The sequence below is a fragment of the Typopeltis vanoorti genome, chromosome 20, assembly GCF_054136105.1.
Source record: "Typopeltis vanoorti isolate ZY-2024b chromosome 20, IOZ_Tvanoo_1.0, whole genome shotgun sequence".
NCBI lineage: Eukaryota > Metazoa > Arthropoda > Arachnida > Uropygi > Thelyphonidae > Typopeltis > Typopeltis vanoorti.
Genome location: NC_143568.1, coordinates 1,285,759 through 1,301,279, shown reverse-complemented (window position 1 = coordinate 1,301,279; position 15,521 = coordinate 1,285,759). Strand labels below are relative to the sequence as shown.

Below are 15,521 nucleotides of genomic sequence, written 5' to 3'. Positions count from 1 at the left end.
TGAGTTACATAAGTTCTTCTGCTTCGATTTGAAATAACAAACAATTTATAATAAAACTAGCACTCTGCCAAACTGCTGAGCAGAAACATCAAATCTGAGAAACATCTCACCTCATCTTCCCTTTAAAACATTAGGCACTCACTGGCTGTGAGAAGCCATTTGGCCTCAACCACATTAAATCATATGGCATCCTATCTACATAGTTTACCATATCTGTCAAAGTAAGTATTTTCTGGCTGATCTATTTTGTGGGATGAACAACTCATGTTTCCAGCTATCTTCCACTTCCATATGAGACTGTTTCATCTGGCTCATCAAATTGTTACAACGTTTATCTTTACTTTAATTCTCTTTCGTGTTTCTTATGTAACGATCTAGATAAGACCTTCTCTGATAACATGTGACGGCCCTGGGCTACAAGAGAATTGGCTCTGGGAGGAGTCAATCCTGATGTCTCAGGGTCCTGAGATCAGCTTCTCAAGAAATCCTAAGATATTTATTTTTTAAGCTGCGCCCCCTAGGAGTAATAAATTTTGTAAGTTACATTAAGAGAGAAATGATCTCAGGAAAGAACACCTGTGTTATCCTAAGTTTGCAGACGTGGCCAAGGTCTTATTCCCTAACTTCCCGCTGAGAATCTTATTAATCTTTTTATAAGCAGTGCATCAAATTCCAACACACAGACAACTTGATTAGGTTAAAGCAACAAAGATTTAATAAACAATATATATAATACATACAAGTTAGGATATTAAACTCTAATTGGGCCCAATCATTCCATACTAAACATTATCAATGACATTAAACAAACAATTCCTTCTGCACAGCTAGATACATATGGTAATGCTCAGTTCTGCACTGAAAGCTAACAGACTATCTTGTGCATCAGCATTATCAATAACATTAGTCAGTAATTTCCTGCTACACAGCTAAATATATATGGTAATGCTCAGTTCTATGCTGAATGCTAACAGACTATCTTGTGCATCAGCACTATCATCAGATTATTACAAATTCTCAGTAGCAATATCATATAAACCTCTAAACTAATTTTCGAAACCATATCTTAATTATCTCAACATTGTCCTAATCATTTAAACAACTCAGCACTGCAAAATAAAAAACAACATTTTATCATTCAGGGTCCTTATCTTCTAATCGCTACAGTCCTGTCTTAAGATATCATTAATTCTTTCTCTTTAACTTAATCACATTCCTTTCATTCACAGCTAGCAATGAAAATTTTCTACTTATCTATCTCCGTTGTCGTCTTGTTGGGAAGTGGCCCTCTTCAATGGGATGCCCCTTTTTCTTTCCTCAGCTGAGAACAGTAGCAAGTGGCTCTCCTGGCTGTCGACAGTCCTGAATCTTTGTACGACGGGGTGCATGGCTCCTCCTTTTATGGATGACTGGCTCATCTGCAGGACCTCAGGTCTACTATCTCTGCTTATGCATCATCCAACCAGCTCTGGAGTGGGGGCTCTGCCACCTTCGTTCAACCTACGACCTTGGGAAACTCGATCCAGGAACAAGAGAGCGAGCGGGGTGCTCCTGACCTTTTTATTTCCTGCCGGTCACGGGGATTTCCGTACTCTACGATATTCGCATAACATTTAGATCCTTCTCACGTGGGTCAAACATCATAACGGCCACCTTCTCTTCTAACCCCTCTCCTGCACCATTGGTGTGCGATCGCCGGGGCAAAACTGTCCTTCTCATATTACTACTCCTGGACTTTGGGTGACACTCCCTTTCGAATTCCACGCAAGTTATGCTGTAACAGTCCGAAAGCTTGACCAATCCCACCCAAGCAGAAGGGTGCGACAAAATTGCCATATGCAACTCATTGTGAACAAAGACGACAGGACCCTGAACTTGATTGATGCTGGTATTTGGCTGACAGAGGCATTTCACATAGATAACTTAATTATAACAAAATACAATGTAAGTCATAATTTTCGGACATTTACTCAGTCATAGATAGCTTGCTGATATAATATAATGTGAATTAAACAATGTCTGATACTCATTCAGTTATATGTTAACATAATTAGCAAGGAAAACTGTACAGTAGGGAACTTGGACATATTTACAAGGTTGCACTACAGTATACTCAGAGACAAAGACATATATCTACTCAATTTCTCTAGTTCTAATTTGTTAAATTATGAATAGATTGGAACTTATATATTTTCAATCAATCACAATTTAACAAAATCTCATTTTGGATGTGAAGAAAGTAGTTTCTAAATGTTCCAGAAGATTCTAATCCACATCTTCTATATCATAAATTTAAAAGAAAATAATGAAATTATTTATTAATATATAAAATGGTGTTCAGAGAAGCCAAGTTACTTGGCTGTGATGCATTGAGAATATGGATATCCACCAGAGAACATAGATATCCATGCCAAGTTGCTTCAACTATAATTCAAAACAACAGTAGTCATTTAAACTATTAGGATTATTGCATCATTATTTAATTTTTATTTTTTATTCTTTTAAGACGATGGAAAAGAAGCTGCTTTTTCTAATCTAAGCAGTGTGTATTTTGGTGATCTTGGTGAAATTTAGTACTTTAGATACTTACTGATTATTTGATATTCCAAATGATCTTTTCCAGCCTCTCTTTATTATACCATTTGTTCTTTTTTTATTTTCTCTAATTCCTAGTTTTTCGGGAGGGGAAAAGGTGATTCCTGGTGATTAGATTAATCAATCTGCAGCTTATTCAGATATTTTCTGAAAACCTTTAGGTCCTTCAGAGTCCAGACTACTTCCTTCAATAGATATTTAAAATAATTATAATGATCTCTGTATAATGTATGTTGTGATGATCTGTGTATGTTTTTTTTTTTTAATAAGTGGAAAGTAACTCTTAAATAATAGTGGTCGATTGGTTTTAGATTTACAGCTGAAAAAGTATGATGACACTGTATCATGCTGTAAATTGCATGTTTTTTGGCTGGTTTTCCAGTTATTTAGGATGAAAAACTCCAGGCATCTAGTAATATCTTTTTATCTTCATTTTTTTCACTTTTATCATCATCATCATCAAATTCCTGACATGTACCCTCAAGGGGTGTACAGGATATGATAGTACTAAATGAAAAATTTATATCATTACTAACTTCCTATCTACAATTTTCCTCCAAATCAGTCTGTTACTTGTCAAGACTCCAACATTATCAGATCTTATATTTCTATCGTCTAAGGCACTTTGTACCGAATCAATCCACCTATATCTTGGTCTTCCTATGGGTCGTTTTCCTGCCAACCTGGCAGAGAACACTTGTTTTGCTAATCTTTCCTCGCCCATTCTGTTTAAGTGACCATACCACCTGAGATTAGCTCTGCTAACGCATTTATGGATGCTGACAATGTCAAGTTCTTTCCTAATATCCTCGTTTTTATCATGATATTGCCATTGATGCCATCTGTTTATGCCTCTAATCTTTCTCAGGACTCTCATATCTGCAGTCTCTAGTCTTTGGTCAAGTGTTTTACTTCTGACTCAACTCTCAGATCCATAAGTTAAAACTGGTTTGAACACTGTCTTGTATACAGCTAATTTAGTGTTCCGACTAATTTCTCTCTTATTCCATATGAATTTATTCAGTTGACTGCCTACCATACCAGCTTTGTTGATTCTGCTATCCATTTCCATATTTAATTTACCATCTTCAGTAAAAATCATGCCTAAGTAGCAGAAATGTTTTACTTGTTCCACAGGTTCCCCATTCACAACACAGTTGGCATTTTCAACAATTCTATCTATTTTCATTGTCTTTGTCTTTTTATTGCTGACCTTCATTCCATATCTATTTCAACAATTATTCAATTTAGTCAGGGAATCTTGCAAACTTGTAGCGGATTTATTGTATAACATCATCCGCATAAAGCAAAGAGCTGACATTAACATCTCCAACTCTGATATCATGTTTAATACCACTTTCCTTCATAATGTGATCCATATAGATAATGAATAACAGAGGGGGATAATGTACATCCGTGTCTCACACCAGATTTAACATTAAACCATCTTCCTGTACTTCCTTCAATGCTAACTGCTTACAACTCAAAGACTAAGTATTGCTTGATATAATGCCCCATTGACACCATATAACTGTAGCATGTTGAATAGCTTCTCTCTTGGCACCTTGTCATATGACTTTTCCAGATCGACAAAACTTAAATACAGATCTTTGTTATATTCCCATGTTTTCTCAACTGTTTGTCGTAAAGTGAAGATCTGATCCTGACAGCCTCTGTTTGGCCTGAATTCAGCTTGTTCTTCACCAAGCTTTTCTTCCACAATCCTTCTCAATCGTTTCTCAAGAATACTTGCATATATCTTGCCAGGAACACTCAGTAGGGAAATACCTCTGTAATTCTCACATTCAGTTTTATTTCCCTTTTCATATATATGGGTACTATTAGAGCTCTACTCCAATCATCGGGAATTCGTCCCTCTGTCCAGGCTTCCTGAACTATGCAGTGCAGCCACTGTAAGACTTTTATACCACCATACTTCCATACTTCAGCATTTCTGGTCGAATATCATCTACTCCAACTGCCTTTCCACATTTCAAGCCATTGATGCCTTTGTCTACTTCAAGTATGGATATGTATTCCTGACTGTATGCCTGTTGAGTGCTTTTTACCACAGTGCTATCACTGCTTGTTTCATTTAGCAATTTTTCGAAGTAATTACTCCATACTTCAAGGATATCTTTTTCTTCTGTTTTCATGTAACTTTTATCATCTCTAACTCCTTTTACAGCACTCTTTTCTCCATTTCTAAGCTTTTTCAACAACCTCCAGAATATCTTACTACCTTCTTGATATTTATTCTCTATGTTCTTGCCAAAGTCCTCCCATGATTTTTGTTTAGCTAGTTTTACATAGTGTTTTGCTTTCTTACATTTGTTTCTGTATTCTCTAAGAGCAAACACTGACTTATTTGTAAGGAACTTTTGATATGTTTTCTTCTTTTCCTTCACTGCCTCCTTAACTTCCTGTATCCACCATGGAGTTCTGATTTTTCTATCCTTGCAGACAATTCACCACATGCCTCTCTGGCTGAATCAATCAGGGTTTTCTTCAAGGTTTGGTTCCTGTTCTCAAACTTTCATTTTTTCTTCAATAATCTTTGTGTATTTTAGTCTATAGTTCACATCTGAGAGCTGCTCAACTTTTATTTGCTTTAAAATTTTCTTACATGTTATTCTTTTAATATGAAATTCAATTTTATCCTGCACAATACTAAATAGTGATCACTTCCAATTTCAAATCATCTGTACACTCTGGTGTCCTGCACCAGGGAGAAAACATCACTATCAACAATAACATAGTCGATGAGACTTTTCTTATTCCTTGCCTCTTCTCTCCACATGAATTTGTGCACATTTTTATGTTGGAACATGGTGTTAATAATAACCTGTCCATGTCCTGAGCAGAAATCCAACAGATATTTGCCATTATTATTAGCTTTGCTCTTTTCTCCAAATTTTCCCAAAATATTTTTGTATGTCTCACAATCATTTCCTACTCTGCTATTTAGATCCCCAACAAGGACCAACTTTTCCTTTTTCATTATGTCAGTTGCTTTTTCTAAAGCCTCAAAAAAGTCCTCCACTTCTACCTTAGTAGAACCTTCTGTGGGACCATAGCCACAAATAAGTCTCATTGTCCAGTTCCCCATTCTCATATCTGCCCACATCACTCTACTTGAGACTGCCTGCCATTCAAGAAGATTAGCCTCGTATTTTGTGTTGAATACTATGGCTACTCCTTCTTTTCCTTGATTGTCATTTCCTGAATATAACGTTTTGTATTTCTTGCTCAGAAAGATCTCGCCAGTTTTTGTCTTTTTTGTTTCAGTTACCCCTATTATGTCGATGTGGTACTTATCTAATTCTTCTGCTAGCTCCATTTCTTTGCCATTCAGGCTTCTTATGTTGATAGTACCGATCTTTAACTGTGGGGATGTTGAGTTGGGGTGTGTTTTAGGATTTTATCATATCTAATTCCTTTTTCAGTACTTTTTTCTCCATTTCTAAGCATTTGTATAGGTGGTCTCATATGGCATATGCATATGAAATCAGCTAACTTACATTCAGCTGAAGGATGCTGATAAAGGTTCTTCATATCAAAGACAGGATTTGATCCGATCAATGTCCTTCCCTTAAAAGATTGTATTTTGACAGTCAAATTTTTTGGTTTTGTAGCAGTCAATCTAGGCAACATGTTCTTATTTTTTATTCATAGAATTTAAAAAGTTAATTGATTCCAGATGCCTTCATAGTACTTGTTACTTGTGAGCAATCACATAAAAACTGAATACAATTCCAGTGTTGTTTAAAATGTAAAGGTGAATATATGATAAATGAAATTTTATTAGATTTAATTCTACAGCTTAGGAGTGTTTTTTATTCGAAAAATTGATTTGTCATCTGACAGATGTGTTTTTAGTAATGTTTATTTTGAAAATAAGAATGTATTATTAAAAGTAGCACATCTTTGAAAATGAATCACTTTTAAAATAATTGAAACCTTTTCATTGTACTTATTATAGAATTTTTTTTGTGTTGAATTAAAGGGTGCAGTCCTGCAAGGTGTGAAAATGCTATGTGCCAATCTTGAGGGAGCAAACCTTCGTTCATGTAATATGGAAGATCCAGCTGGAAATAGGGCTAACATGGAAGGTTGGAAAACACAATGTTTATTATCTTTTACTCTATAGGGTGTCATCATGCAGTCCTGATTTCAGAACTTTATTTTTTAATAGTGAAAAAATAAATAATTGATTCTCATTCCTCCTGCTTAAGAGCTACACAAGATCTTCAGGTGTCTGCTGTTGTCTTCCATGAATAATTGGATTCATTTCTTATTCCAGTGTTATAGTGCAGCCTAGTTGCTATATACTCACATATATGGAATAATTTCTGCAGTTAATATGTTGAATTCAGGTTAAGATGATCAAGTCAGAATCATACCTGTTGAATGTGTGGTAATTGTTTTTTTTTTTTTTTTTTTTTTTTTTTTTTTTTTTTTTTTTTTTTTGAAATACATGAATTATGTATTAATCACTAATTCTAGAGTAAACTTCAGAACTACAAAATCTTTATCATCATCAAATTTATGCAATATACCCTCAACGGGTGTACAGGATAGTACTACATGAAAAAAATTACATTATTCTAACTTCCTATCTACAATTTTCCTCCAAATCAGTCTGTTACTTGTCAAGACTCCAAAATTATCAGATCTTATATTTCTATCATCTAAGGCACTTTGTATCGTATCAATTCACCTATATCTTGGTCTTCCTCTAGGTTGTTTTGCTGACAACCTATCAGAGAACACTTGTTTTGCTAATCATTCTTCGCCCATTCTGTTTAAGTGACCATACCGCCTGAGATTACTCTGCTAGTGCATTCCTGGATGCTGACAATGTCAAGTTCTTTCCTAATATCCTCGTTTTTAATATGATATTGCCATTGATGCCATCTGTTCAGGCCTATAATCTTTCTCAGGACTCTATCTGCGGTCTCTAGTCTTTGGTCAAGTGTTTTACTTCTGACCCCGCTCTCAGATCCTCAAGTTAAAACTGGTTTGAACACTGTCTTGTATACAGCTAATTTAGTGTTCCAACTAATTTCTCTCTTATTCCATATGAATTTATTCAGTCGACTTCCCACCATGCCAGCTTTGCTAATTCTGTTGTCTATTTCTATATTTAATTTACCATCTTCAGTAAAAATCGTGCCTAAGTAGCTGAAATGTTTTACTTTTTCCACAGGTTCTCCATTCACAACACAGTTGACATTTTCAATGATTCTGCCTATTTTCATTGTCTTTTTAATGCTGAACTTCATACCATATCTATTACAACAGTTATTCAATTTAGTCAGAGAATCTTGCAGACTTGTAGAGGATTAATTTAGAAGTATAACATCATCCGCATAAAGCAAAGAGCTGACATTAACATCTCCAATTTTGATATCATGTTTAATACCACTTTCCTTCATAATGTGATCCATATAGATAATGAATAACAGAGGGGATAATGTACATCCCTGTCTCACACCAGATTTAACATTAAACCATCTTCCTGCACTTCCTTCAATTCTAACTGCTGACTTACAACTCAAATAAAGACTAAGTATTGCTTGATATAATGCCCCATTGACACCATATAACTGTAGTGTATTGAATAGCTTCTCTCTTGGTACCTTGACACAAAAATATTTCTGTATGTCTCACAATCATTTCCAACTCTGCTATTTAGATCCCCAACAAGGACCAACTTTTCCTTTTTCATTGTGTCAGTTGCTTTTTCTAAAGCCTCAAAAAATTCCTCCACTTCTACCTTAGTAGAACCTTCTGTGCCATAGGCACAAATAAGTCTCATTGTCCAGTTCCTCATTCTCATATTTGCCCACATTACTCTACTTGAGGCTGACTGCCATTCAAGAAGATTAGCCTCGTATTTTGTGTTGAATACTATGGCTACTCCTTCTTTTCCTTGATGGTCATTGCCTGAATAAAAGATTTTGTATTTATTGCTCAGAAAGATTTCACCAATTTTTGTCGTTTTTGTTTCAGTCACCCCTATTATGTCGATCTGGTACTTATCTAATTCCTCAGCTAGCTCCATTTCTTTGCCATTCAGGCTTCTTATGTTGATAGTACCGATCTCTAACTCTGATGATGTTGAGTTGGGGGTGTGTTTTCAGATTTGTTCCAGTAGCTGACTTTTCGCTGTTCGCCCTGGCAAAAACAACAGGCCTTGTTTAACCGGGAGATGCTCCAGCTGGCATGAAATTTTGTCATGTTGTACCATCATTTTTTTATTTTGGCTTAACCGATAAGAATAAAATTTGGTTGGCTAAATCTCAAATTGCCAGCTCATCTTCGTTCGTTTAGTATCCAAGTAGATACCCAACAGGGTGCACCACGAGAAGGTGAAGATTGGACATTAGGTCAGAAGCCCTGGTCGGTTCTCCGCATTCCTTTAAAGGCTATGTGGAGGTCTCCTCTCAGTTATTGACCCTTAAGCAAAATCTTTATGTAATACAAAAATAACATAAATGCTGCAAAAAAAGTGAACATCATTTATTAATCACATGGCAAATTATTACACATATTGCTAATTAGTACAGTAAACTTCTACTATAATACAAAAATGAAAGGGTGCAAACCTTCATAGAAGAGTTTTTTAATGTGTATTCCACCTGCAGAAGATTTCAAACCAATAGTACATTACTATTAGTAGCATGGGATCAGATAATGTGGAAAACCTGCTCTAAAGACCAACAAAATTTCTCTATGCTAAAATCCTCCAGTAAACAAGGTATGGTCTCTCATCAGGGGACAAAATCCATTGATTTTGTCCCCTGATGAGAAAGAGATTGATCCATAATTGATTTGCTCTCCATTTCATTAAACAATCCATGCAAAAAAAAAAAAAGATAGAAAATCATATTAGAGTGCCAAGGCATTAATAAACAGATAATGTTACAGCAATAAAGTGTGGTAAAATTCCCTCAAATTAAATTGAATATGATATGCATCTGCAAGAAGCTGATCACAAACCACATTTTAAGTGTGTTATTATGAGTTGCATACATTTATATAGCTATGCCCATATTTTGAGTTATACACTTAACAAGCAGTTAGTTCTGCTTGGATGGATTACTTTGAAATTTGATATTAATCACTTTTATGGAAATTTCGAGTGGAATCCTCTCCAGCCATTATACATTTAATGAGAGACTAAAAAAATAAATAAATAAATATATATATATATATATATATATATATATATATATATATATATATAACATAATAATAGAACATATATTATTATTATTGTATGTTGCTCATCTTTTTGTTAACAGAAACAGAGGAATGATAGTTCCCAGTTTGGCAGAGAAGCACCTATTATATTTTCCATTTATTTTTACTCCATTTTATTTTTAGTTAGGGTTAAGGAAATGGAACAATAGTTTGATCATTAACTTTTATCTTCTTTTTTTGGATTAACTTGAATATAGACTTGCTTCTGTATTGTCAGACATGAGATAAGTATGACAGCTTGTAAAGATGATATGGGATGAATGCAAATTTCGAGCAGAAGTGAATCGACAGCATCTGGACCAAAAGATCATTGTTATGCAAAATAATAATTTTCTAATCACTTTCTGGTAGAAGTCAAACAAGGCATTCAGTCTGTTCTTTGTATTGTGGGAGGCGATTTCCCTTGGTTGTTGACTTCCAGGGTGGGAAGGAAATGATATTTATACGTACATACACTTGCCGAGGGCTAATTACTTGAATCAGAATTTGATGGAGGGGACTTGGGGTTTGAGAGTGTTGGATGATCTTGTTATGGGATCAGAAGACCTGTCTATAAATAAGGTGGCATTGCCTCCTATTAGGGAAAGTGATGAATGTGGTTTGACTTGGGAGGTAGCAAAATGTGTGGAAATTCCATTTAAAAACGAGTATATGTGGAACTACAAGGCAGGTAATTTTGTTACACTTAGGAGTCAGCTTGAAACAGTACCATGGCATAAAGATCTGCAAGGGAAGAATGTTCACAGTGCATGGTGGATAATCAAGAGGTATCTGGAGAATGCAATATCACACTGTTTACCCAAGGTTAGAAAGGTAAATTGGGTAGGAGTTAGATGGATGACTAATATCATTGAGCAAGAGCTGCAAAAAAAAAGATGTTGTGGAGGGTATATAAGGAGAAAGATGAACAGTACACGGAACAGGCAAGAAAGATGACTAGCATGGTAAAGATGCAAAATCAGATTATAAGATGTCCGAGCAGGTGAAAGGAAATCCCAAACAGTTTTTATTATGTGGCAAGTAGGATGACTTCTTCTGCAGCTTGTCCCACTTAAGTAGGGTCGCTGTTTGTAGTGAGTCTCCTCGACAACCTCCTGTATTAGGCTGTAGCCACATCCAAGTTCTTCATCCTCCTCCACAATCTCTTCTTTGGCTGCCTGCGCTTCCTCCTCCCTTGCACATCCATCTGCATGACCTTTCTTCCCACATACTCTTCCTCCCTCCTCATCACATGACCAAACCATCTCAACCTTGCCTCCTGTATCTTTGCTCCTAAGTTCATAACTTTCATTTTAACAGTGATGACTATGGAATGATAACGATGGTAGAGAGCTGGCAGAGTTAGACAGAATTGTTGAGCTACTGATTGACTGTGTTGCAAGGGTACATCATCCAAATGAAGGTATTATTATGAACAGAGACTGGTTTGAAAACAGAGGTTGATGAATTGGAGATATTTGAGATATTGCAGAATCCGAATGCAAATTCAGTTGTGGGATTGGTTGGGATATCAGCTCTCATTTTAAGAGAATGTGTAGAGGAACTGGCAATGCCTTTTACTGTGGTGTGTAATTTAAGTCTTAGATCTGGCAGAGTTCCGAGAGAGTGGAAGGAAGGGGGGGTGCAAAATAATAACTCTGCATAAAGGAGGATCTAAGTCTGTGGTAGTAAATTATAGGTCAATTAGTATCTCAGGAGTGGTGGTAAAATTATTGCAAAGTTGGTCAGAAAGAGAATTCAGGAATGAATGTATAAGAATATGATACTCTATGAAGGGTCAGTCTTGCATTAGTAATCTACTAACTTTTTATAATAGAGTGACAGCTGAGTTGGATAAAGGGAATGGCTATACAATAATACTACTGGATTTTGCAAAGGTGTTTGACAGGATACCACATGGAACACTGTTCATGCGTTGAGGCAGACGCAGACATCTTCAGGGATTACAAATAACTCTTGTAACGCACACTCAAATACAACACAGTACTAAGTGAAACATGTGGGTGACTCTAAAGTCCTGTATGGGTGGTGTGCCCTCTACGGGCATTTGTAGGTGGCCTTGGTAAAATTGGGACCTCTGATAATTAATGTTTCCCAAATTTTAAGAAGTTTTATGCAGCCATATTTATTTAAATTCATTTGATTTCTGAGGGGGTGCTTAAGGGTCAAAGCTGTATAACTGAGAGGAGACCTCCACATATCCTTTAAAGGAATGCGGAGAACCGACCAGGGCTTCTAACCTAATGTCCAATCCTCACCTTCTCGTGGTGCACCCTGTTGGGTATCTACTTGGATACTGAACGAACGAGGATGGGCTGGCAATTTGGGATTTAGCCAACCAAATTGTATTCTTATTGGTTAAACCAAAATAAAAAATGATGGTACAACATGACAGAATTTCATGCCGGCTGGGACGTCGGATGGTTAAACAAGGCCCCCGTTGTTTTCGCCAGGGAACCAGGGCGAACAGCGAAAAGTCAGCTACTGGAACAAATCTGAAAACACACCCCAACTCAACATCACCAGAGTTAAAGATCGGTACTATCAATGTAAGAAGCCTGAATGGCAAAGAAATGGAGCTAGCTGAGGAATTAGATAAGTACCAGATCGACATAATAGGGGTGACTGAAACAAAAAAGACCAAAACCGGTGAGATCTTTCTGAGCAATAAATACAAAATGTTATATTCAGGCAATGACAATCAAGGAAAAGAAGGAGTAGCCATAGTATTCAACACAAAATACGAGGCTAATCTTCTTGAATGGCAGTCAGTCTCAAGTAGAGTAATGTGGGCAAATATGAGAATGGGGAACTGGACAATGAGACTTATTTGTGCTTATGGTCCCACAGAAGGTTCTACTAAGGTAGAAATGGAGGAGTTTTTTGAGGCTTTAGAAAAAGCAACTGACACAATGAAAAATGAAAAGTTGGTACTTGTTGGGGATCTAAATAGCAGAGTAGGAAATGATTGTGAGACATACAAAAATATTTTGGGAAAATTTGGAGAAAAGAGCAAAGCTAATAATAATGGCAAATATCTGTTGGATTTCTGCTCAGGACATGGACTGGTTATTACTAACACCATGTTCCAACATAAAAATGTGCACAAAAGTCTCATTGACTATGTTATTGTTGATAGTGATGTTTTCTCCCTGGTGCAGGACACCAGAGTGTACAGAGGATTTGAAATTGGAAGTGATCACTATTTAGTCTTGAGCAGGATAAAATTGAATTTAATATTGGAAAGAATGACATGTAAGAAAGTTTTAAAGCGAATAAAAGTTGAGCAGCTCTCAGATGTGAACTGTAGACTAACATACACAAAGATTATTGAAGAAAAAAATGAAAGAGTTTGAGAACAGGAATCAAACCTTGGAGATTCAGTGGCGAACTCTGAAGAAAACATTGATTGATTCTGCCAGTGAGGCATGTGGTGAGGTTGTCTGTAAGGATAAAAAAATCAGAACTCCCTGGTGGACACAGGAAGTTAAAGAGGCAGTGAAGGAAAAGAAGAAAGCATACCAAAAGTTCCTGTCAAATAAGTCAGCTTGTGCTTTTAGAGATTATAGAGACAAATGCAAGAATGCTAAACAGTGTGTAAAACTAGCTAAACAAAAGTCATGGGAGGACTTTGGCAAGAATATAGAAAATAAATATCAAGAAGGTGGCAAAATATTCTGGAGGTTGTTGAAGAAGCTTAAGAATGGAGGAAAGAGTGCTGTAAAAGGAATTAGAGATTATAAAGGTGACATGAAAATGGGAGAAAAAGATATCCTTGAAGTATGGAGTAATTACTTTGAAAAACTGCTAAATGAAACAAGCAGTGATGACAGCACAGTGGTAAAAAACACTGACCAGGCATGCAGTCAGGAATACATATCCATACTTGAAGTAGAAAAAGCAATCAAAGGCTTGAAATGTGGAAAAGCAGCAGGAGTAGATGATATTCGACCAGAAATACTGAAGTATGGTGGTATAAGAGTCTTACAGTGGCTGCACTGCATAGTTCAGAAAGCCTGGACAGAGGGAAGAATTTCCGATGATTGGAGTAGAGCTCTCATAGTACCCATATATAAAAAGGGAAATAAAAATGCATGTGAGAATTACAGAGGTATTTCCCTACTGAGTGTTCCTGGCAAGATCTATGTAAGTATACTTGAGAAACGGTTGAGAAGAATTGTGGAAGAAAAGCTTGGCGAAGAACAAGCTGGAGTCAGGCCAAATAGAGGCTGTCAGGATCAGATCTTCACTCTGCGACAAATAGTCAAGAAAGCATGGGAATATAACAAAGATCTGTATTTAAGTTTTGTCGATTTGGAAAAGGCATATGACAAGGTGCCAAGAGAGAAGCTATGCAATACGCTGCAGTTATATGGTGTCAATGGGGCATTATATCAAGCAATACTTAGTCTTTATTTGAGTTGTAAGTCAGCAGTTAGAATTGAAGGAAGTACAGGAAGATGGTTTAATGTTAAATCTGGTGTTAGACAGGAATGTACATTATCCCCTCTGTTATTCATTATCTATATGGATCACATTATGAAGGAAAGTTGTATTAAACGTGATATCAAAATTGGATATGTTAATGTCAGCTCTTTGCTTTATGCAGACGATGTTATACTTCTAAATAAATCTGCTACAAGTCTGCAAGCTTCTCTGACTAAATTGAATAGCTGTTATAATAGATATGGTATGAAGGTCAGCAATAAAAAGACAAAGACAATGAAAATAGGCAGAATCATTGAAAATGTCAACTGTGTTGTGAATGGAGAACCTGTGGAACAAGTAAAACATTTCAGCTATTTAGGCACTATTTTTACTGAAGATGGTAAATTAAATATAGAAATGGACAACAGAATCAGCAAAGTTGGTATGGTGGGAAGTCAATTGAATAAATTCATATGGAATAAGTGAGAAATTAGTCGGAACACTAAATTAGCTATACAAGACAGTGTTCAAACCAATTTTAACTTATGGATCTGAGAGCTGGGTCAGAAGTAAAACACTTGACCAAAGACTAGAGACCACAGATATGAGAGTCCTGAGAAAGATTATAGGCGTGAACAGATGGCATCAATGGCAATATCATATTAAAAATGAGGATATTAGGAAAGAACTTGACATTGTCAGCATCCATGTGTTAGCAGAGCTAATCTCAGGTGGTATGGTCACTTAAACAGAATGGGCAAGGAAAGATTAGCAAAACAAGTGTTCTCTGCCATTTTGGCAGCAAAACGACCCAGAGGAAGACCAAGAATTAGGTGGATTGATATGGTACAAAGTGCTTTAGACGATAGTAATATAAGATCTGATAATGTTGAAGTCTTGACAAGTAACAGACTGATTTGGAGGAAAATTGTAGATAGGAAATTAATAATGATGTAATTTTTTTCATGTAGTACTATCATATCCTGTACACTCCTTGAGGGTACATGGCAGGAATTTGATGATGATGATTTCTGAGTGCTGCCACAGATTCTAAAAACAGTCTTTCTTTTTTGAATTTACTATGGTGGAGCTTGGTGGGGTTTTTTTTTCAGGAGATCCTAAAACATGGTCTGTAGTCACGAAGAAGATAAAAAATCAAGACGATAAAGTTCTCTTATCTGAATTGACTTCCATAAAAATGGCAAATTTCTTAGGAACAAATCATTAGC

The 15,521-nt window shown here is 36.1% G+C and overlaps 1 protein-coding gene across 3 annotated transcripts in view; it reads left to right on the top strand.

Annotated features, from left to right (window-relative positions):
* Positions 1-15,521, top strand: part of LOC150095189 (BTB/POZ domain-containing protein KCTD9) — a 156,892-nt gene that overhangs the window by 96,876 nt on the left and 44,495 nt on the right. For all 3 annotated transcript variants that reach the window (XM_090409700.1, XM_090409699.1, XM_090409698.1), the window contains exon 9: positions 6,602-6,707. In XM_090409700.1, the coding sequence (XP_090265826.1) occupies positions 6,602-6,707 (106 nt within the window). The remainder of the gene's footprint in view (positions 1-6,601; positions 6,708-15,521) is intronic.